This window comes from Archocentrus centrarchus (assembly GCF_007364275.1).
Source record: "Archocentrus centrarchus isolate MPI-CPG fArcCen1 chromosome 18 unlocalized genomic scaffold, fArcCen1 scaffold_23_ctg1, whole genome shotgun sequence".
Classification (NCBI taxonomy): Eukaryota; Metazoa; Chordata; class Actinopteri; order Cichliformes; family Cichlidae; genus Archocentrus; species Archocentrus centrarchus.
The window spans coordinates 2,693,812-2,717,404 of NW_022060145.1; the positions used below are offsets into that span (position 1 = coordinate 2,693,812).

Sequence of the window (23,593 nt, forward strand, 5' to 3'; positions counted from 1 at the left end):
TAATAATATATATAATTTGTTTTCTTTAAGGATTTTGATATGTACTGTAGGCTAAGTGGAGGCCCACCAACTGCCCTGGGGCCCCTCAGGAGGTTGATCCAGCCATGATGAAGACTGTGGATGAGGAGATGCTGGAAACAGACTGGAGTGGAATGGAATGTTCAGAAGTGATGTTACCATGTAACCACTCCACAACATTCTATAGCATTCTGAACAGCAAGAGATTCACGAAAGAAATTCAGCGTGTGAAGACATACTCTCCAGAGCTCGAGGCTTTCCAACCAGTTTTGTACAAACATTTTACAATATAGACCAGAAGTACCTCTGAACATCATTGGTAAGTACTTATATAGGCAGTCTTAAGGTAATTTAGGTTTATACAGTGGAATTCTTCATCCACAATTTGAGTTTCTACATAAATATTTTCTCTAAATCTTGTCGTTGGCTGTTGAACACAACCCTTGAACACAAATTGTCAAAAGTTCAGTTTGAATTATTGAGATGTTGTGTGATAGAGCAGTGAATGAAGTCATTTGCAGACTTTTAAGAAAAGAAAAAAAATGAAAATACAAGAATTTAATTTAAAATTGAACAGAATGTGCACCAGTGTTATCAGGAAAAAATATACGTAAAGGAGCAGCTTCTGTCACACAGTACACTGTTGGTACAAATTAATGAACTTTTGGGATGATTTAATTTCTAACAATGCATCAAAACAGTATTAGTTTGTCACAGGAATGTCTGTCAAACTTCAATCTTCAGACTAACTTGTTACTACAGCTGTTAAATAAATGTACTATATTTCCCTCTGCAATCTAGTTCAGTTTAATCAGTTACCAAATAATATAGATGTCAGTATTTGTGTTAATGTTGTGAACTGGTTGAACTGAAGCTGAACTAAAAAGAAAGGAATTTTTTGAATCAAATCAAAATACAGATACTAACAGGTACCTGTTAGTATCTGTATTTTGAATCAAATCAAAATACAGATACTAACAGGTACCTTGTTAGTATTAAATTAATAAAGATTATATATATAAAAAAGAGGGGTGACTATGTATATCTAAAACAACTGAACTGAACATACATATATGTAAAAAACAAACTGAAAACAAATCACTACATTATGTATACCTGGGTAACAGCACGTGTCACAGTGCATTATACTTGACTCTGATTGTGTTACAAAGTACAGAGTAAGAACTATAGCTTGGTTTCAGTTAATTCATAAATACATCACTTTTACAGGTATTTTACTTCTTTATATAAAGTTAAATACTCAAATAAAAGTTTTTGCTTAATACTCTAAAACTAACTGATTTAACTGGTAAGTTGTAGCTTGTTCCCACAAAATACTTGGCCGTAGTTTAACTCTGTAGGATGTTTAAGATGTTGGTCCCATTCTAAGAGGATCAAAACCTCCTATGAACGTGTGCCACAGGATCTCAGACAGTTTGTCATTCTTTTGTTCAGACACACAGCACATCACTATGATGAAACTCATAAGACAAGAGATCGAAAGTGCCATTGAGGAACTGGAGTTGGAAGAGATGAATTTTATGCTCGAGAGTGTCATAAACGACCTGTGTAATGAAACAACTAATCCTTCACCTCCACCTGTTTTGTCTGCTGAGCCACCCGCCTCCCCTCAGCCAGCAGCAGACAGTGCCATTGAGGAACTGGAGTTGGAAGAGATGAATTTTATGCTGGAGAGTCTCATAAACGACCTGTGCGGTGAAACAGCCAATCCTTCACCTCCACCTGCTTTGCCTGCTGTGCCACCCGCCTCCCCTCAGCCAGCTGCAGAGAGTCCTCCTGCAATTGTGCAACAATTTCCCCCAATTACTGCTCCCCCCACCACAGTGCCAGCTCACCTCTATAGTCAGCCGGTGACAGGTAGCCAGGAACAGGTAAGACATGCAGAGGTGGTGACCAGTGTCATTAGACTTTTATTGATAAAGGTACTTAAAACTGTTGGATGCTTCAGGCCGAAGGAAAAATGTCTGCTGTCCCCTTCCTTGTATTTTAGCCGTGTATAACTGTGGCGTGACGCTTTGCTGATCAGTAAATGTAATCACTGCCACTGAGTCATAATTCAAAAGTAATAATTGAGGAGAGCAAAGTGAAGCTGTCAAGAACAATAAAAACTATGGATGAATCTAGTTTCATGAAGATGTTCTCCTCCCATTGATCACTGTGCTCTGTGTTGTTCATGTAATCTTCTCTGAATCTGGTGATGATTAGATTACCAAGGGTTCAGTCTCTCTACACATACTGTATGTTTCTATGGTGCTCATCATGTGGTCTTTGAAAGGCTGTACTAAGTGTCAGTATTACGGATTTTGAACTTTCTCCATCCCTCCACAGAACCTGCTATATCATTGGCCTGTGACCAGCATTCCCATAGCAGCCACTGCTCCTCCTGCTGCTCCTGTTCTCCCTGCTGCTCCTTCTCTCCCTGCTGCTCCTGCAAACCCAGTAAGCTCCTGTTCTCCCTCATATTACTGACCTTTATGAGCCTCAGCAGAAACATTCAGGCACATTGTGATTATTCACCTGCATATTTCAGCCCCCCCAGATATGTTTTCATCTCACAGATGTCACATGTTCAGATTCAGTGTTTACATCTCAAAGAGAGGGTAAATACTGCCATCTGGCGGATTGATGATTCTATTGCATCTTGTGTGATTACCTGTTCTGTGGTTTTAATGTTTCCAGAATAACAACATACTGCAGATTCCAGACAGCATGTTGCCATACCTGCGTCCTGTCAGTGTATTGTAAGTAAAAGACACAAACACATAAGTGAACACAGCTGCTGAACATCTGTTATCTCATACCCGTCTCTCTGTGTCTGTGTAGGAACGGTGTGTTGGTGTGCGCCTTCATTCCACATAAGTGAACACAGCTGCTGAACATCTGTTATCTCATACCCGTCTCTCTGTGTCTGTGTAGGAACGGTGTGTTGGTGTGCGACTTCATTCCACCCTGTCCTGCAGTCAACACACCCACTCCAAAGTAAGTTTGCTCTGCTGCTTTTAGACTTTATTGAGTGGGACTGGATCACGATCTGCAGCTATCTGTCATTTATCTGCAGATGCCTGCATGAATGTATTCAGCCTTCTTTGATGTAGCTTTGATTCAGCTATACAGCTTCACTCGTGTTTTTAAAATCCTTTCCTCAGAGTTGTACACAGTGTTAACATGTGCTCTTACTCTGTGTTATTCCTATAGAAAGAGGAAGCGTCAGGACGAGCAGGAAGAGCAGCATATCAAGAAGCCACCAAACGCATTCATGATTTTTCTGAAGGAGCAGAGGGCAAAGGTTAAAGCAGATATGAACATCAGTGGGAATGCCACCCTTAATGCAGTCATGGGAGAGAGGGTAAGTGCATGCATCTGTTAATGTTTTATGTTCATGTTTGTGCCTGTGTACCAGCTGTCCTGTAGTTATGTGTAGCAGCAGTGTGGATGCTGACAGTGTGTTCTTCTGTCCACAGTGGAAATCGCTGTCGTCGGACCAGCAGGCAAAGTACTATGAGCAGGCTGATCAAGAGAGAAGGCTCCATGCCCAAAAATACCCAGCCTGGTCTGCCAAAGTTAACTACGTAAGTCCAAAGTGAAAACATACAAGTCATAAATGTCCACATCACTGCACTGAAGCTGATGAAACACTGTCACTGCACAACTTGTATCAGCTCATGAAAAGTCTAATGTGTTTGTTTTCAGGGCAAAAAGAGGAGGGGAAGGCGCAGCTCCACCTGCAGCTCAGGTAAGAAGAGATTTCTGGGAATCACAGTGACTTTTTCATGGGAAATGCCATGACAAAACAACTTCCTCCAAAACAATCCACCTGACATACAGAACCTCCTCATATCCTGAAGAACTGACCTCGTTCTGATTTCATATCAATTTATTCAATATATCCATTAAATGTTGCTCACTGCGGGTTTAAGAATCAACATCTTGGCTTGAAGGGGGTTTTAAAAGGCTCAGAAGACTCATTGCATTCTTGTTTGTGTTGCAGTGTCTGCATCTGAACCGGGAGCCATTCGACCCCTTTAAACCGTTGCCACTGCAGTGCTGTCACTTCTGTCTGATCCCTTAGTCTACTTGATGTATAATTTTCTGCTGCTCCTGCTCTCCCTGCTGCTCCTGCCCATTATTTCCCCCCTCAGACCCCTGCAGACCTGTCCCCATTCACCTCTATCCACTTCTATCCTCTATCCATTTCTTAACTGAATGTTTAAACTTTATTCAATTTAGTTTAGCTTTTTTACTTTTTATTTGTTAATTTTTATGAACTTTTGAATTTTTTACTTGTTAAGTTTTCTTTTCTTTAACTGAACTTTTTTGTTTATAAAGTCATGCTATTGAATTATATTATTGTTATTTTTGTTCTTTATATGAATAAATAATTGCAAATTAAACAAAAGTGTTTTGTGTCAGTATGTACAGCAGGATGAGAGGATACAGGAAGAACTAACTCATCTGATTTATAGCTGTTTATCACAGTATTTTACTGATCCTATGAAGTGCCTCCGCAAAAATTGTTTTGTGCATTTTCTGAACACTGCACACCTTATTTAATTCTTTTGTTTTCTTTTCAAACATATTCCTCATATACCACATATCTTCTCTCAGTGTCCACTACGTGCCAGGGGAAAGCTAGATAAAAACACTCAGGTCTGTGGGGACACATTCTCATCGGGTTTAGATGTCAAAATTGGTGTGACTGTTTCAGTTGCTCAGTAGTTCAGTGGAAGACACAAGAAATCAATTCATAAACTAAAATATACTGAGAGAAGATGCTATGTTTATTGTGAGAGCCACACAGTTGTTCAGTCAGCTTTGGTTTTTGCCAGCCTTGGAAAAAACAACTACATGAAAGTTTGGATGTGTTTGGTTGACTTTTAAGCTTTCTGGGTGTTCAAGTCATTAGGTTTGTTCTACACACTGTCAAACAAGCCTGGAAGCTTTTGGCTTTATTTAATATGCATTCAAAAATAAATGTTTAGATAAAGAAAAGCCCTAAACATTTTTCTTTGTTAAAAAAGGGCTAACATTACAATTCAATTGAGCACCAAATCACAACAGTCGCCTCAAGGCGCTTTGTATTGTGGGTAAAGACCCTACAATAATACAGAGAAAACCCAACAGGCAAAACGACCCCCCTATGAGCAAGCACTTGGTGACAGTGGGAAGGAAAAACTCCCTTTGAACAGGAAGAAACCTCCAGCAGAACCAGGCTCAGGGAGGGGCAGTCATCTGCTGCGACCGGCTGAGGCTGAGGGGAGAGAGACAGAACAAAAGACATGCTGTGGGAGAGAGATAGAGATTAATAATAACTAAAGATTAAATACAGAGTGGTGTATAAACAGAGAGAGCATGAAAAAGAAATACTCAGTGCATCATGGGAAATGTTTGATTGTTGTTGTTGTTTTTTTTTTCCTCATTAGCATACTCAATAATGTCAGGTCGCACATCTTTAAAATGACAATTGCGATATTATCGTTGACAATATATATCGCACACCCCTATTGGCAGGTGATTTGAAATGTTTCAAACAGCTCGACAAACTGTGCAGTTTGGACCACAGTGTGTCTGTGAGCTAAAATGTAACAATTGTTCAAAGGTTACATGGAAATACTACGCACTTTTGTGCAGGCTAAAGTAGTTAGTTTGAAGTATTGTGGTGAGATGTATGGTGATGCAGTGTGTTGGACTGGTGCAGAGCAGGCTGTGGTGTTAATGGCCAATGTTAGCAGGCGTTAGTTTAAATTTAAGGACTGGACTGGTACTTAATGCTTGAGTGTTTGAGCTGATCTGTCTACTTACACTGTGTTGAATTCAATTATATCCCCAAAGAGCAGTAAACCAAAGTGCAGCAGCAGATGTCAGCTGATCAGTGCGTAAAATTCTTCCCATGCTGCATCACCAGATATTAGGTTTACCCCATCTGCCAAATCTCATGTTAACCCCAGGACATAGTGTATCTGCTCCTGTTACCGTTCGTGTCTAAGACACTTTTAAATGGTGAAAGATTTTAAAATTATTTTGTTTATTTTATTTTTATCATTTCTTTATTTATGCTTTCTGTCTTTTATTTGTATTTTTGTGGCATGCCTATTTTATTCAATAGTGGCAGTAGACAGACGGGAAACACAGCAGAGAGAGGGGATGATCTGCAGCAAAAGGCCCAAACTGGAATCGAACCTTGGCCAGTGTGACATGTGGTGCATGTACTACCAGGTGAGGCCCAACTGTTTATGGATTTGAGTGTGAAATGTATTAGAATGTAATTTGCTACATGTGCTTTGAACAGAGTGAAAGTGTTGATACCTCTCTAACTTAGGAGGATGTTGGTCCTGTCAGTCCTCTCTTCTGACCTGCCAGTGGTTCAGATGGACTTTATCAACCACGTTGCTGTCCTACCAGTCTACCTGTCTGATCAGAGACCAGGCTTGTCAAGGATAAATAGAGGTAAGTGGTTGCACAGTTCAGTGTGTGTTGATTTATCAACAGAACGCTTTGGATGAATCTGCTTTTGTAAGCACTGTGTAGCCATTTCATGTTCAATTTTTGCATTTGTTGATGTTTAGCACTGCAGAAATCCAGGACCTAAATGATATGATTTATATGTTATTTTCTTTGTAATTAACCGTGGGCAGTTGGTTGTAAAATCTTAGCCACTGTTGTTCCATATTTTTTTCTGGGTGAAGTTCTGGTAACAACAGCTGCCACTGTTTGAATGTAATCTTGATTTTTACAATAAAATGCTGTTATGTATCACACAGTTGTATTCTGTTTTTCATCAATGACTGTAATTAGGTTTAGGTTTTGAAGAGTTGCCAGTGTAAGCACTGTCTTACTTGACACTTGTACCCTATCGTCATGTTTCAGTCGAGTTTTACGGCAGGTGCACTCCCAGAAAAGGGAGTTCTGTGGGCCCCTTCACAGCTTTACAGCCGAAGGGGGGGGATTAAAAACCTGGCTACGTGTGGGACTGGTGATCTTATCTTAACAGATGTTTGAGTAGAAAAGGTCATCACTGGTGACATCTGTTTGAACTGTTGTGACCTTTGAGCTAGACCGGTGAGGTGCAGCTTTAAGCATGTGTCCTAAAGTGGGTGAAGGGTGCCTGAAAAGTTGATGGGGTGAGGATTAAATATCAAAGGAAAACAACTTATGCATATTAATTTGGGGTGGAGGAAAATCCCGCAGACAGGGTATAATTGCCCTGTTTTTCGCGGTTGAAGCAGCTTCTTTTTTTTCAAAAAAGTGGATTTAATTGTGAAAAATTTCCAGCCGGAGCCGGGGCCACCCTGAGGATAAAAAGGTAAAAGGGGAACCACAACGACAAGTCATGCTACAGTGAGAAAGATTATGTCTCCTCCCCATCCTGGCCACATAGAGCAATCTGTATGGCCAGGATGGGGAGGAGAGAGAGACAGAAGCAGCAGGGGAGTGAAGGAAGGAGTGTAAATAAGCTGCACACTAGACATACCATAAATATAACAATTTAAATAGAAACATAGCATCAAGTAGCATATCACAGCATTAATCTTCACAACAGGGTGAAGGTGTTGAAATAACGCTGCACAGCAGTCAGAAATAAGACTGCATAGTAGAGAAACAACAAAATCACATACCAGTGATTTACTGGAAAAGAATGCGTGTTTTGGTCTGATGTTTTGTGTCTACAGGACCCAGATGAGGCCGTTAACAGGTGACAGTGAAGGGCACAGAAGAAGGAACTGATAAGCGTGCTGCATGTGCAAGGCAACATCTTGCATCTTTCAATAACTGTGTGACTGTGTCTAAGTCTATGTGTAAAAGTTGTACCGACTGACTGCATTAGGCAGCTCCGACAGTTCTGAACCAGAGTACTCTGGAAAACTGTTTGAAATGGCTTTATTAAATTTAATAATTGGACTCCTTATTCCGTTGTTTGGTGTCATTGCTGTTTGATAAACGAAATATTCAATAAACAGATGATCTCTTCCTCTGTTAATGAAGCATTTTTCAGTCACTCATGTCAGATATCTGAGTATGCACTGACTCCAGACTAATGTTGTAGCATCTTGAGTAGGACAAAATTTAAACACCTTCTCCTGTTACATATTCTGTTCTTCAGTGTGAGTTACCATCAAGTATGAAAAGAATTTGTGTGGTCACGGTTTAATAATATTGCCATTTAAAGAACTTGTTTAAGAGAAGTAGAGGACTGTGCTTTTATACTGGAGCAAGAGAAAAAGGGAAAATGCATTAAAATAAAAATACCTTTCTGAAGCTTTTTGATTTTAACAGCCAGACAGACGATCAACACAATGAAGAAAACAGTCAGTGTGCCCAGGACCACACCCATCACCTTTGGTAGTCCATTAAACACATCTACAAGAAAGGACAACTAAATCAAACAGTGACAAAATGTACAGCAGTTTGTTTATGACCCATGTTTCTATGACATGCAACAAAATCAAAGGAAGAGCATATTCTTACCTTGGACCTCAACATATGTTGCATCAACAATAACCAGATCGTTGCTTAATTTGAATCCACAGAAATACAGTCCAGAGTCCAGTAAATCCACTTGCTTGATTTTGAGAAAGACAGTGGATATGTTGGTGCTCATTTCAAAGTTTCCATTTTCAAATCCAGTACAGAATGAAGCCTGTTCATGAGGCTCGAACATAGAGGCGATACAGTGGACTTTGGATTTCTTGGTCACTCTGAACCAGAATATCTGTGTGGGAGAACTGGAAAAGTTGGAGCACAGCAGTAAGATTTCTTCTCCAGACTAAACCTCCAGTGTCTGAGAATCAGAAAGAGAGACGGAGATCCAACCTGAAACAAACAAAACACAAACAGGATAATATTATGAAGCAGCAGAATCTTAATGATCAGAATCGACTGCTTTTCTAGAGTAAAACTTCTTACTGAGGCTGCAGAGGAAAAAAACTGTGAGCCAGTCAAAGTTCCTCATCATGCACATGATGTCCCTGAAATGGCGCTCTCCACTAACCTCTCATAAGATGGTCTGAGGAGGCGTGTTTTTGTATCTGTTGTACATCTGTGACAGAAAAATCACACCCCCAAAAAAGTTTAACCATTATGATTTGCAAACTTTATATTTTAGTCTCCATATTAAATTCAATTCATGTTTATTTATATAGCACCAAATAACAACAAACAGTTGCTTGAGCTTGCTTACATTACCTGCTTCAAATTGTTTGCTTACATCTCATTCACAAAGGAAACACAAGAGACAAAGATCACAATTATTCACATATAGACTGATAAATCTTTGGTGAAACAGTTCATCAACTCTGCCCACTGCAAACAAGGTGTTTTACACTGAATATTCTCCCACAGGTGTCTCAGGAAATCACAGTAGAATTCCACATTAACACTCTTGGAAATAGAGTCAGAGTCATCCATAAGGATGACCTTGAAGAATGCAGCAACTAGTTTTAATTTTTGTCAGGTTAATGCTTTTCATGTGTAGAGCAGAGGAATTCTTATTTGGACAGACTCTGAAGTTCTTTTAGTTTACTCCAAAATCAGATTCACTAAATATACTTTAAACAAACAAGTTCCTCATTTGAAGAATTAAGAGGTTGAAATATTGTTGGTTCTGCCGGAGTTGGTTCTTCAACTCCCACCTCCGGCAGAACTTCGACAGCATTCCGAGGGAGGCTGAGGACATTGAGTCCGAATGGACCATGTTCCGCACCTCCATTGTTGAGGCTGCTGCTCAGAGCTGTGGCTGCAAGGTGGTTGGTGCCTGTCGTGGTGGTAACCCCCGAACCAGATGGTGGTCACCGGAGGTGAAGGGCGCCATCAAGCTGAAGAAAGAGTCCTATCGGGCTTGGTTAGCCTGTGGGACTCCGGAGGCAGCTGACAGGTATCGACAGGCCAAGCGGAATGCAGCTCGGGTAGTGGCCAAAGCAAAAACTCGGGTGTGGGAGGAGTTCGGTGAGGCTATGGAAAAAGACTTTCGGATGGCATCGAAGCGATTCTGGCAAACCGTCAGGCGACTCAGGAGGGGAAAACAGTGCTTCACTCACACTGTTTATAGTGCGGGGGGGGTGCTGCTGACTTCAACTGAGGCTATAGTCGGACGGTGGAAGGAATACTTCGAGGACCTTCTGAATCCCACTGACCCGCCTTCTGTAGTGGAAGCAGAGTCTGGGGATGAGGGGGATGACTTGACCATCACTGGGGGTGAGGTCACTGAGGTAGTTAAACAACTCCTTGGTGGCAGAGCCCCTGGGGTGGACGAGATTCACCCTGAGTTCCTGAAGGCTCGGGATGTTGTAGGGCTGTCTTGGTTGACACGCCTCTGCAACATCGCGTGGAGATCTGGGGCAGTGCCATGGGATTGGCAGACCGGGGTGGTGGGCCCCATCTTTAAGAAGGGAGACCGGAGGGTGTGCTCCAACTTTCGGGGGATCACACTACTCAGCCTCCCCGGTAAGGTCTATGCCAGGGTGCTGGAAAGGAGGGTGCGTCCGTTAGTCGAACCTCAGATTCAGGAGGAACAATGCGGTTTTCGTCCTGGTCGTGGAACGCTGGACCAGCTCTTTATCCTCTCAAGGATATTCGAGTGTGCGTGGGAGTTTGCCCAACCAGTCTACATGTGCTTTGTGGACTTGGAGAAGGCATTCGACCGTGTTCCTCGGGGTGTTCTTTGGGAGGTTCTGCGGGAGTATGGGGTGTCTGGCCCATTGTTGTGGGCCATTCAGTCCTTGTACAACCACAGTGAGAGCTTGGTCCGTATAGCCGGTAATAAGTCGGATTTGTTTCCTGTGGGTGTTGGACTCCGTCAGGGCTGCCCTTTGTCACCGATTCTGTTCATAATTTTTATGGACAGAATTTCTAGGCGTAGCCAGGTGGCGGAAGGCTTCTTCCTTGGTGGCCTCAGAGTCTCATCTCTGCTTTTTGCAGATGATGCGGTTCTGTTGGCTTCATCAGGGGGGGGCCTCCAGCTCGCAGTGGAACGGTTCGCAGCCGAGTGTGAAGCGGCTGGCATGAGAATCAGCACCTCTAAGTCTGAGGCCATGGTCCTCAGCCGGAAAAGGGTGGAGTGCCATCTCCGGCTCAGGAACGAGTTCTTGCCTCAAGTGGAGGAGTTTAAGTATCTCGGGGTCTTGTTCACGAGTGATGGGAGAAGGGAACGGGAGATCGACAGGCGGATCGGGGCTGCTTCTGCAGTGATGCGGACGCTGCACCGGTCCGTCGTGGTGAAGAGGGAGCTTAGCGTAAAAGCGAAGCTCTCGATTTACCGGTCGATCTACGTTCCTACCCTCACCTATGGTCACGAGCTTTGGGTAGTGACCGAAAGAATAAGATCGCGAATACAAGCGGCAGAAATGAGTTTCCTTCGAAGGGTGGCTGGCCTCTCCCTTAGAGATAAGGTGAGGAGTGCGGCCATCCAGGAGGGGCTCAGAGTAGAGCCGCTGCTCCTCCACATCGAAAGGAGCCAGTTGAGGTGGCTCGGGCATCTGATTAGGATGCCTCCTGGCCGCCTCCTGGGTGAGGTGTTCCGGGCATGTCCCACCGGGAGGAGGCCCCGTGGTAGACCCAGGACACGCTGGAGAGATTATGTATCTCGGCTGGCCTGGGAACGCCTTGGGGTCCCTCCGGATGAGCTGGAGGAGGTGGCTGGGGAGAGGGAAGCCTGGGCTTCTCTGCTTAGGCTTCTGCCCCCGCGACCCGGCCCTGGATAAGCGGAAGAAAATGGATGGATGGATGGATGGAAATATTGTTGGTGTCTTGGATCACAGCGACTTCTTCAGCTGGCTTGTCATGCAGACACATAAACACTTAATGAAGACACACAAACAGATGATTTACTGATGCATCTGCACTTTTAGATTGTTACCACAACAATGGACAGGAAGTGATCGAAAAAGTAAAAGAAACCACATGCATGCTGGGACAGTGGTGCAAAGGCTAGAATCAGCTCTCTGTGATACTCCTGCTTTCACTCTGGGACAGAAGGTCACTGCTATTCAGGTCATCAGAGCCCAGATTCTGCCAATCAGGGTGTTCTTAAACTAAATTATTGAGACTATAAATCAGGTCATCATAACAGCATAGTGTCAAAACAAAAAAGTAAGATGCTAGCTTCAGGGAAAAGATCAGACTTAAAGGAAGAATTTACAGCAAGCTCATTCTGAGAATACACTTCATTCTTTGAATCAATTATAATAACAAACTCCATGTAAACAAGGGCTGCGTGGTGGTTAGCACTGTTCCGTCACAGCAAAATGGTCCTAGGTTCAAATCCACCCGAATCTGTGTAGTGATAGCATCCAGCCCTCCTGTGATGCTGAAAAGGATAAGTGGAAGAAGATGGATGGAAGGACCTGATTTTACAACCTGCATTTCAAACCTCCATTCTTAAATGGAGAAAGACAGTAGAGATGTTGGATCACATCCCATTTTAAAATCCATCACACACTGAACCGTAGAAAGAGTAAATACAGCTGTGAGTGCTTTCACAAAGATACTTTAGTCTGGTTTTAAAATTCAGACAGTCAAATTGACATAACATTTCTGTAGCTGGCCTGTTTAGCTCACAGAGTGAGCATGCACCCATATGCTGCAAAGCTAAATACAGCAGTTTGGGTTCACCTCTGTCCTGGAGCCCTGTGCTGTGCCTGTTTCCTCTACACTTTTTGCTGGGTTATCAAATAAAGGCAAAATTAAGGTTAATATGCAGGTTGCTGCACATTAATATTGAATGAGTTTTCATGTGCTGCAGCCTGGTATTCCTTTGTGACTGCATATTGTTGGTCAGAAAATTCTATTTAAAATGCTCTAAAAGGCACCAACAGCAGAGAGGTCCAACTGACTGACTCCAGTTAGCAGAAATCAGCCCCACTAACTATAGCTGTAATTCCTGCCTCTGAGACAGCACATCAGATCTGCTGTTTACCTCTAAATTGCATTTATGCTGATTTTTGATGTTCTCATGATACACAAAACTTTAGAGAAGAAAGGAAACATGAAAATAAAGGAGCTAGTCTTGGAGCAGTACCTGTCTGAAATCTCATTGTGACAAAAAATTAAATGATGACCTTAATGAAAACAACAGTCACACTGCTCAGAATCAGAGTGGTCAGATTTGCTGTTTCAGCAGCTTCTTCTACAAAAAGAACACTACATTTGATGTGATGAACGACACATTTTGCTGCAAAAATGTCAAAATCCTTTAAATGTGACCCATCTTATTTACAGCACTGTATTACAATCTGACTGTAATAAAATAAGATACAGATCTGCAGACATGTTCCACCATTCTTACCATGAACCTTTGAATATGTTGAGTTTACAATCACTGTGTAATATCCACAAAAATAAAGTCACATAAAGTGTGTGTGTGTGTGTGTGTGTGTACAGTATAGATTGGCTTACCGGGTTTGGATTAAACAGTTAAACAAGATTGAAACATTCTGCTTGTCCCCTTTCTTCAGAATTATTCCTTGAGTCCTGTCAAAAACTGAAAGCACAAATTTCTGTCCATTATATCAAAAAGGTTAAATGTTTGACACCCAGATAAAAGTATGTGTTCAAATGTGCATTATCTTCATGCTACACCTCGTTGGTTCTCTGGACCAATAAGGTAATGTCCTGAAAAAGAAGCGTGGAGGAGAGGAACTGAGGATGTGCAGTAGTTCCTCTTTGGGGCTACTTGAGGCTGTTTCCAAAATGAGTCACCAGCATCACAGCATTAAAAAGCATGTTTCTAGCCTGGTACAAGTCAGGGAAGACTGTGTGTTAGTACACCAATAACACCAACAAGATTGGTTAGTACACCAACCTTTATTAGTGCTCCGTCACAAGCAGCCACTGTTCTGAGAAAGCTGAACTCTTAGAAAGCTGAACTCGACATAAATTAGCCTGTGAATTCACAGCAGTGTTCACTGTAGCTGTTTACATCCCCCCAAGAGCTAACGCTAAAGAGGCGCTTGGGGAGCTACATGACTGTATCTCCTCTCTCCAAAACAAACACCCTGAGGCTCTGTGCGTGATTGGGGCTGACATGATGCCAGGGTTCCACCAGCACATAACCATCGTGACTAGAGGGGACATTTTGGGTCGTGTTTACACAAACAGGCGAGGAGCATACAGAGCTGTCCCTCGCCCTCACCTTGGGACTTTCAGATCATATTTCCTTTCTGCTCGTCCCCACCTACAAACCCCTCCGGAGGACAATCAAACCAACAAGAAGGACAGCCACTGTGTGGCCCACTGACACTACCTCTGTGCTCCAGGACTGAGTCATCCATCTTCAGAGAAGCTGCAACAAAAGGGAATGAAGTGGACCTGGAGGAGTACACATCAGCTGTCACCAGCTACATTAGTAAGTGTGTCGACGATGTCACCTCCACCAGAACATTCACCGTTCACCCCAACCAGAAGTCCTAAATGAACACAGAGGTTAGACCCCTTCTGAGAGCATGGGATTCTGCATTCGGGTCAGGTGATCAGATCAGTCATGTTAAGAACTGCAAGGAGAACTCTAGATGCTGGTATCAAGAGAACCAAAGCTACATATGCCCTAAAGCTCCAGGGTCATTTCAATACCACAGCAGGAAATATGCTGTATGGTCCAGTGATTCATCTCTACCTGATGCTCTCAACAACTTTTATGCACCTTTGAAGCATCTAACAAATCTCCCTCCATCCGACTCACCTCATCACTAGACGAACAGCATCCCAGACACACGACTGAAAAGGTCAGGAGGTCATTCTAGAGGCTTAATATCCACAAGGCAACAGGACTGGACAACATCCCCGGCCACGTCCTGAAGGACTGCACACACCAGCTCTCTGACGTACTGACCAACATCTTTAAGACTTCATTCTCACAAGAAATAGTCCCATCCTGTTTCAAGACAGCATCTCTGTTCTTAAGACCTCAGCTGTGTCATGCCTGAATGACTATAGGCCAGTAGCACTCACACCCATAGACAGGCTGCTCTTCCTGGACTTTAGCTCTGCCTTTAACGCGATCATTCCACAGATACTTGTTCACAAGCTGGACATGCTTGGTCTGAGCTCCTCACTCTGCAACTGGGTCCTGGACTTTTTAGCAAACAGGAAGCAGACAGTCTGAATCCACGAAATCACCTCTTCCCACATCACCCTCAACACTGGCTCCCCTCAGGAGAGTGTCCTTAGCCCTCTGCTGTCCACGCTGCTTACTTACGACTACTCACCCACATTCCCGAGCACCCACATCATGAGGTTAGTGTACAACACAGCAGTAGTTGGACTCATCTCAGCTTGAAAAGCTCCAGCCACTGGTAACAGGCCACAGACACGCCATTGAGAATGCCTACCACATACAGGTATCAGTGGTTCAATTAATTCTTCTTTCAGAGCCAACTGTGGCTACAAGATGGCAGTGATGCAAAGGATGGGCACAAACAGGGATGAGAGAAGCTTTAAGACAGAAGCCTGGTTGAGATAAAAGGAGAGAGATTCCTTTATTTTGGTATGTTTTAATTAATGTCCATCCATCCATCCATCCATCCATCCATCTTCTTCCACTTGTCAGGGTCACGGGGTGTCTGTCATAGGGCGAGAGGCAGGTTACACCCTTTACAGGTCACCAGCCTGTCACAGGGCTAACACAGAAGACTATCAGTCTGATATCTGAGTCTGATTACACACCTGGTTGAGCTGATTATGTCTGGGCTACTTAAGGCGGAAACTTTCCGACAGTTGACACCAGATCATTGCACTGCGTGTGGTAACAATTTTGGCTCCTTGCGGTGTTTGTGAGTACAACAAAGAAATTATTCGGACTTACCTTGGTGTTCTGTGTGCAGAGGCCCACTGCCTTTAGGAAAATTGTGCCAGAGAGAGCGTTAAAGACAATGATTCATATAAATACTGATTTAAGTTTGATTTTCTTATGGTTCTGTTCAGTCTGATATAAGGAGAGAAAATCCCCCAATTTGCTGGGAAACTGAATCATTGAATTTCTGAGTGAAACCTTTAACAAAGACACACAATAAATACATTTCAACAGACTCACTCAGTTTGGGCAAACTCTGAAGCCTCCCCAGCTCTTTGGTCTTTTTGGTGATGCTGGCATTTAGAGAGTGTGTTATTCATGGCTGAGGCTGTGATCTTGTCATCTTAAAATGGTAAAACATTTTTTATTTTTTGAGTAAAAATGTTAACATGAACATTGCCGAGATTCTCAAAATTTCATTAGAAAAACACCGGCACTATTCACAAAAAGACAATCAAACAAACCAAAAAAAGAAGCAGTTTTACTCATTGATGTGGGGGCTGGTGATCCTTAAAACAATGAGTGATAAATCCTCAGAAGGTGTTTAGTTAAGGTGAAGATGTTTCTTACCTGATAATAAAGGTTGGAAGGGGGGTTGGAATAAGACCACTGTCTCTTCACTCTAAGCTTTCCATTTAAGGTGAAATCACATTCAACATTAGTCACAAGAAGGCTACATATTACATCATAATACTATGCAAAGTTTAGTACTGAAATTTGGTTAAACATATGGTTAACATAAAAGATTAATATGTATCTAAATTTTCCTATCATGTCCCCACATCATTTGATCACACTAAAAAAACAAAGGAGGGCTGATGATCCCTCCTGAGGGCGCATTAAAGGTGATCAGCTGAGCGTTTTATATGCCAGTCAGCATCAGGGCAAACTGAGAAACAGTCCTTGATTTCTTTCTTGTGATTTGGTGCAACACCTATAAAGACTGACTGATGTAATCATAATAATATTTCTACATTTAATTTATAAAGAATTTTACAAAAGTTGGAAATAGCTCTTTTTTGTTTTACCTTTTTAACCCTATCAATTTTATTGTATGCAATAAAACATGGAGCTATAATTTTACTGTAGCTTCATGAAGTGTCTGCTGCAGTCTTATTTTAATTTGCAAACTTTGTTCATTTTTTTCTTAAAGATTGCCTTTAATAATACCTAAAAAATGAACAGCTTGTAATCAATTTTACAAACCTGCAAATGTTATTTCTACATGTCAGGATCTGATTATTATAGACCTCTATTTATTTATCTATCCATCTATAGCACAGTAACAGTGTTGTAAACACTCAAAAGCAGAAAATGCAGGTTTGATGCCTGTACCCTAAACATACATGAAGTATTTAACATTTATAATTATCAGAGAAAGTTATTATTATTTTTGGTGCCTATCAGTTTTCCAATATGTTTTAATGAATGTGTGAAAAAGACACATTAACATAAAGAACTTTGTAGAAAGGTGCTTTATGAAGTTCAGTCCATTTATTTGCATTACTTTACGGCGCAGATCTGCCACATCCAATATGGCGCTGACCTGCAATGCAGCGTCTGCTTTTATATGTCTGTGCACACAAACAGTAATATTTCAAACTTTATTGCCAATTTCTGAGGACTTTTTTGTTTCTGTGCTTATAATTTGGTTTCTTTTTTTTTCTTTTTTAAATATTATATATAACTATATAGATAATATATATATTATATAATAATATATATAATTTGTTTTCTTTAAGGATTTTGATATGTACTGTAGGCTAAGTGGAGGCCCACCAACTGCCCTGGGGCCCCTCAGGAGGTTGATCCAGCCATGATGAAGACTGTGGATGAGGAGATGCTGGAAACAGACTGGAGTGGAATGGAATGTTCAGAAGTGATGTTACCATGTAACCACTCCAAAACATTCTATAGCATTCTGAACAGCAAGAGATTCACGAAAGAAATTCAGCGTGTGAAGACATACTCTCCAGAGCTCGAGGCTTTCCAACCAGTTTTGTACAAACATTTTACAATATAGACCAGAAGTACCTCTGAACATCATTGGTAAGTACTTATATAGGCAGTCTTAAGGTAATTTAGGTTTATACAGTGGAATTCTTCATCCACAATTTGAGTTTCTACATAAATATTTTCTCTAAATCTTGTCGTTGGCTGTTGAACACAACCCTTGAACACAAATTGTCAAAAGTTCAGTTTGAATTATTGAGATGTTGTGTGATAGAGCAGTGAATGAAGTCATTTGCAGACTTTTAAGAGAAGAAAAAAAATGAAAATACAAGAATTTAATTTAAAATTGAACAGAATGTGCACCAGTGTTATCAGGAAAAAATATACGTAAAGGAGCAGCTTCTGTCACACAGTACACTGTTGGTACAAATTAATGAACTTTTGGGATGATTTAATTTCTAACAATGCATCAAAACAGTATTAGTTTGTCACAGGAATGTCTGTCAAACTTCAATCTTCAGACTAACTTGTTACTACAGCTGTTAAATAAATGTACTATATTTCCCTCTGCAATCTAGTTCAGTTTAATCAGTTACCAAATAATATAGATGTCAGTATTTGTGTTAATGTTGTGAACTGGTTGAACTGAAGCTGAACTAAAAAGAAAGGAATTTTTTGAATCAAATCAAAATACAGATACTAACAGGTACCTTGTTAGTATCTGTATTTTGATTTGATTCAAAAATTAAATTAATAAAGATTATATATATAAAAAAGAGGGGTGACTATGTATATCTAAAACAACTGAACTGAACATACATATATGTAAAAAACAAACTGAAAACAAATCACTACATTATGTATACCTGGGTAACAGCATGTGTCACAGTGCATTATACTTGACTCTGATTGTGTTACAAAGTACAGAGTAAGAACTATAGCTTGGTTTCAGTTAATTCATAAATACATCACTTTTACAGGTATTTTACTTCTTTATATAAAGTTAAATACTCAAATAAAAGTTTTTGCTTAATACTCTAAAACTAACTGATTTAACTGGTAAGTTGTAGCTTGTTCCCACAAAATACTTGGCCGTAGTTTAACTCTGTAGGATGTTTAAGATGTTGGTCCCATTCTAAGAGGATCAAAACCTCCTATGAACGTGTGCCACAGGATCTCAGACAGTTTGTCATTCTTTTGTTCAGACACACAGCACATCACTATGATGAAACTCATAAGACAAGAGCTTGAAAGTGCCATTGAGGAACTGGAGTTGGAAGAGATGAATTTTATGCTCGAGAGTGTCATAAACGACCTGTGTAATGAAACAACTAATCCTTCACCTCCACCTGGTTTGCCTGCTGAGCCACCCGCCTCCCCTCAGCCAGCAGCAGACAGTGCCATTGAGGAACTGGAGTTGGAAGAGATGAATTTTATGCTGGAGAGTCTCATAAACGACCTGTGCGGTGAAACAGCCAATCCTTCACCTCCACCTGCTTTGCCTGCTGTGCCACCCGCCTCCCCTCAGCCAGCTGCAGAGAGTCCTCCTGCAATTGTGCAACAATTTCCCCCAATTACTGCTCCCCCCACCACAGTGCCAGCTCACCTCTATAGTCAGCCGGTGACAGGTAGCCAGGAACAGGTAAGACATGCAGAGGTGGTGACCAGTGTCATTAGACTTTTATTGATAAAGGTACTTAAAACTGTTGGATGCTTCAGGCCGAAGGGAAAATGTCTGCTGTCCCCTTCCTTGTATTTTAGCCGTGTATAACTGTGGCGTGACGCTTTGCTGATCAGTAAATGTAATCACTGCCACTGAGTCATAATTCAAAAGTAATAATTGAGGAGAGCAAAGTGAAGCTGTCAAGAACAATAAAAACTATGGATGAATCTAGTTTCATGAAGATGTTCTCCTCCCATTGATCACTGTGCTCTTTGTTGTTCATGTAATCTTCTCTGAATCTGGTGATGATTAGATTACCAAGGGTTCAGTCTCTCTACACATACTGTATGTTTCTATGGTGCTCATCATGTGGTCTTTGAAAGGCTGTACTAAGTGTCAGTATTACGGATTTTGAACTTTCTCCATCCCTCCACAGAACCTGCTATATCATTGGCCTGTGACCAGCATTCCCATAGCAGCCACTGCTCCTCCTGCTGCTCCTGTTCTCCCTGCTGCTCCTTCTCTCCCTGCTGCTCCTGCAAACCCAGTAAGCTCCTGTTCTCCCTCATATTACTGACCTTTATGAGCCTCAGCAGAAACATTCAGGCACATTGTGATTATTCACCTGCATATTTCAGCCCCCCCCAGATATGTTTTCATCTCACAGATGTCACATGTTCAGATTCAGTGTTTACATCTCAAAGAGAGGGTAAATACTGCCATCTGGCGGATTGATGATTCTATTGCATCTTGTGTGATTACCTGTTCTGTGGTTTTAATGTTTCCAGAATAACAACATACTGCAGATTCCAGACAGCATGTTGCCATACCTGCGTCCTGTCAGTGTATTGTAAGTAAAAGACACAAACACATAAGTGAACACAGCTGCTGAACATCTGTTATCTCATACCCGTCTCTCTGTGTCTGTGTAGGAACGGTGTGTTGGTGTGCGACTTCATTCCACCCTGTCCTGCAGTCAACACACCCACTCCAAAGTAAGTTTGCTCTGCTGCTTTTAGACTTTATTGAGTGGGACTGGATCACGATCTGCAGCTATCTGTCATTTATCTGCAGATGCCTGCATGAATGTATTCAGCCTTCTTTGATGTAGCTTTGATTCAGCTATACAGCTTCACTCGTGTTTTTAAAATCCTTTCCTCAGAGTTGTACACAGTGTTAACATGTGCTCTTACTCTGTGTTATTCCTATAGAAAGAGGAAGCGTCAGGACGAGCAGGAAGAGCAGCATATCAAGAAGCCACCAAACGCATTCATGATTTTTCTGAAGGAGCAGAGGGCAAAGGTTAAAGCAGATATGAACATCAGTGGGAATGCCACCCTTAATGCAGTCATGGGAGAGAGGGTAAGTGCATGCATCTGTTAATGTTTTATGTTCATGTTTGTGCCTGTGTACCAGCTGTCCTGTAGTTATGTGTAGCAGCAGTGTGGATGCTGACAGTGTGTTCTTCTGTCCACAGTGGAAATCGCTGTCGTCGGACCAGCAGGCAAAGTACTATGAGCAGGCTGATCAAGAGAGAAGGCTCCATGCCCAAAAATACCCAGACTGGTCTGCCAAAGTTAACTACGTAAGTCCAAAGTGAAAACATACAAGTCATAAATGTCCACATCACTGCACTGAAGCTGATGAAACACTGTCACTGCACAACTTGTATCAGCTCATGAAAAGTCTAATGTGTTTGTTTTCAGGGCAAAAAGAGGAGGGGAAGGCGCAGCTCCACCTGCAGCTCAGGTAAGAAGAGATTTCTGGGAATCACGGTGACTTTTTCATGGGAAATGCCATGACAAAACAACTTCCTCCAAAACAATCCAACTGACGTACAGAACCTCCTCATATCCTGAAGAACTGACCTCGTTCTGATTTCATATCAATTTATTCAATATATCCATTAAATGTTGCTCACTGCGGGTTTAAGAATCAACATCTTGTCTTGAAGGTGGTTTTAAAAGTCTCAGAAGACTCATTGCATTCTTGTTTGTGTTGCAGTGTCTGCATCTGAACCGGGAGCCATTCGACCCCTTTAAACCGTTGCCACTGCAGTGCTGTCACTTCTGTCTGATCCCTTAGTCTACTTGATGTATAATTTTCTGCTGCTCCTGCTCTCCCTGCTGCTCCTGCCCATTATTTCCCCCCTCAGACCCCTGCAGACCTGTCCCCATTCACCTCTATCCACTTCTATCCTCTATCCATTTCTTAACTGAATGTTTAAACTTTATTCAATTTAGTTTAGCTTTTTTACTTTTTATTTGTTAATTTTTATGAACTTTTGAATTTTTTACTTGTTAAGTTTTCTTTTCTTTAACTGAACTTTTTTGTTTATAAAGTCATGCTATTGAATTATATTATTGTTATTTTTGTTCTTTATATGAATAAATAATTGCAAATTAAACAAAAGTGTTTTGTGTCAGTATGTACAGCAGGATGAGAGGATACAGGAAGAACTAACTCATCTGATTTATAGCTGTTTATCACAGTATTTTACTGATCCTATGAAGTGCCTCCACAAAAATTGTTTTGTGCATTTTCTGAACACTGCACACCTTATTTAATTCTTTTGTTTTCTTTTCAAACATATTCCTCATATACCACATATCTTCTCTCAGTGTCCACTACGTGCCAGGGGAAAGCTAGATAAAAACACTCAGGTCTGTGGGGACACATTCTCATCGGGTTTAGATGTCAAAATTGGTGTGACTGTTTCAGTTGCTCAGTAGTTCAGTGGAAGACACAAGAAATCAATTCATAAACTAAAATATACTGAGAGAAGATGCTATGTTTATTGTGAGAGCCACACAGTTGTTCAGTCAGCTTTGGTTTTTGCCAGCCTTGGAAAAAACAACTACATGAAAGTTTGGATGTGTTTGGTTGACTTTTAAGCTTTCTGGGTGTTCAAGTCATTAGGTTTGTTCTACACACTGTCAAACAAGCCTGGAAGCTTTTGGCTTTATTTAATATGCATTCAAAAATAAATGTTTAGATAAAGAAAAGCCCTAAACATTTTTCTTCGTTAAAAAAGGGCTAACATTACAATTCAATTGAACACCAAATCACAACAGTCGCCTCAAGGCGCTTTGTATTGTGGGTAAAGACCCTACAATAATACAGAGAAAACCCAACAGGCAAAACGACCCCCCTATGAGCAGCACTTGGTGACAGTGGGAAGGAAAAACTCCCTTTGAACAGGAAGAAACCTCCAGCAGAACCAGGCTCAGGGAGGGGCAGTCATCTGCTGCGACCGGCTGAGGCTGAGGGGAGAGAGACAGAACAAAAGACATGCTGTGGGAGAGAGATAGAGATTAATAATAACTAAAGATTAAATACAGAGTGGTGTATAAACAGAGAGAGCGTGAAAAAGAAATGCTCAGTGCATCATGGGAAATGTTTGATTGTTGTTGTTGTTTTTTTTTCCTCATTAGCAGACTCAATAATGTCAGGTCACACATCTTTAACATGACAATTGCGATATTATCGTTGACAATATATATCGCACACCCCTATTGGCAGGTGATTTGAAATGTTTCAAACAGCTCGACAAACTGTGCAGTTTGGACCACAGTGTGTCTGTGAGCTAAAATGTAACAATTGTTCAAAGGTTACATGGAAATACTACGCACTTTTGTGCAGGCTAAAGTAGTTAGTTTGAAGTATTGTGGTGAGATGTATGGTGATGCAGTGTGTTGGACTGGTGCAGAGCAGGCTGTGGTGTTAATGGCCAATGTTAGCAGGCGTTAGTTTAAATTTAAGGACTGGACTGGTACTTAATGCTTGAGTGTTTGAGCTGATCTGTCTACTTACACCGTGTTGAATTCAATTATATCCCCAAAGAGCAGTAAACCAAAGTGCAGCAGCAGATGTCAGCTGATCAGTGCGTAAAATTCTTCCCATGCTGCATCACCAGATATTAGGTTTACCCCATCTGCCAAATCTCATGTTAACCCCAGGACATAGTGTATCTGCTCCTGTTAACGTTCGTGTCTAAGACACTTTTAAATGGTGAAAGATTTTAAAATTATTTTGTTTATTTTATTTTTATCATTTCTTTATTTATGCTTTCTGTCTTTTATTTGTATTTTTGTGGCATGCCTATTTTATTCAACAGTGGCAGTAGACAGACGGGAAACACAGCAGAGAGAGGGGATGAT

General features: G+C 41.4%; 2 protein-coding genes across 6 annotated transcripts; both read left to right on the forward strand.

Annotated features, from left to right (window-relative positions):
• The first annotated feature begins 214 nt into the window (after nt 1-214).
• On the forward strand, nt 215-4,343 carry LOC115775223 (transcription factor 7-like 2). 3 transcript variants are annotated; one of them, XM_030722793.1, is made up of 9 exons: nt 215-337; nt 1,474-1,910; nt 2,368-2,478; nt 2,719-2,780; nt 2,956-3,018; nt 3,235-3,385; nt 3,501-3,608; nt 3,730-3,772; nt 4,028-4,343. In XM_030722793.1, exons 2-9 carry the CDS (start codon nt 1,491-1,493, stop codon nt 4,063-4,065), a joined length of 996 nt encoding a protein of 331 aa, XP_030578653.1. In that variant the 5' UTR covers nt 215-337; nt 1,474-1,490; the 3' UTR covers nt 4,066-4,343. The 3 variants fall into 3 exon arrangements, with proteins under 3 accessions (XP_030578653.1, XP_030578654.1, XP_030578652.1); XM_030722794.1 differs by having other exon boundaries at nt 226-337; nt 1,635-1,910; XM_030722792.1 differs by lacking the exon at nt 215-337 and having other exon boundaries at nt 1,186-1,910.
• A 13,400-nt stretch (nt 4,344-17,743) lies between these two features.
• Nucleotides 17,744-21,753, forward strand: LOC115775215 (transcription factor 7-like 2). Of its 3 annotated transcripts, none has more exons than XM_030722776.1 (9): nt 17,744-17,866; nt 18,976-19,412; nt 19,870-19,980; nt 20,222-20,283; nt 20,366-20,428; nt 20,645-20,795; nt 20,911-21,018; nt 21,140-21,182; nt 21,438-21,753. In XM_030722776.1, the coding sequence occupies exons 2-9, from the start codon at nt 18,993-18,995 to the stop codon at nt 21,473-21,475; spliced, it is 996 nt and encodes a 331-aa protein (XP_030578636.1). In that variant the 5' UTR covers nt 17,744-17,866; nt 18,976-18,992; the 3' UTR covers nt 21,476-21,753. The 3 variants fall into 3 exon arrangements, with proteins under 3 accessions (XP_030578636.1, XP_030578637.1, XP_030578635.1); XM_030722777.1 differs by having other exon boundaries at nt 17,755-17,866; nt 19,137-19,412; XM_030722775.1 differs by lacking the exon at nt 17,744-17,866 and having other exon boundaries at nt 18,608-19,412.
• Nucleotides 21,754-23,593: the final 1,840 nt, after the last annotated feature.

What these genes read in the sequence shown, in the direction of transcription:
- LOC115775223 (XM_030722792.1), top strand. Translation starts at nt 1,425, where the DNA reads ATGAACGTGTGCCACAGGATCTCAGACAGTTTGTCATTCTTTTGTTCA. An exon ending in GTCAACACACCCACTCCAAA is followed by an intron (nt 3,019 to 3,234) that starts GTAAGTTTGCTC and finishes TTATTCCTATAG; the next exon opens with AAAGAGGAAGCGTCAGGACG. An exon ending in ATGCAGTCATGGGAGAGAGG is followed by an intron (nt 3,386 to 3,500) that starts GTAAGTGCATGC and finishes TTCTGTCCACAG; the next exon opens with TGGAAATCGCTGTCGTCGGA.
- LOC115775215 (XM_030722775.1), top strand. Translation starts at nt 18,927, where the DNA reads ATGAACGTGTGCCACAGGATCTCAGACAGTTTGTCATTCTTTTGTTCA. An exon ending in CTGCGTCCTGTCAGTGTATT is followed by an intron (nt 20,284 to 20,365) that starts GTAAGTAAAAGA and finishes GTGTCTGTGTAG; the next exon opens with GAACGGTGTGTTGGTGTGCG. An exon ending in ATGCAGTCATGGGAGAGAGG is followed by an intron (nt 20,796 to 20,910) that starts GTAAGTGCATGC and finishes TTCTGTCCACAG; the next exon opens with TGGAAATCGCTGTCGTCGGA.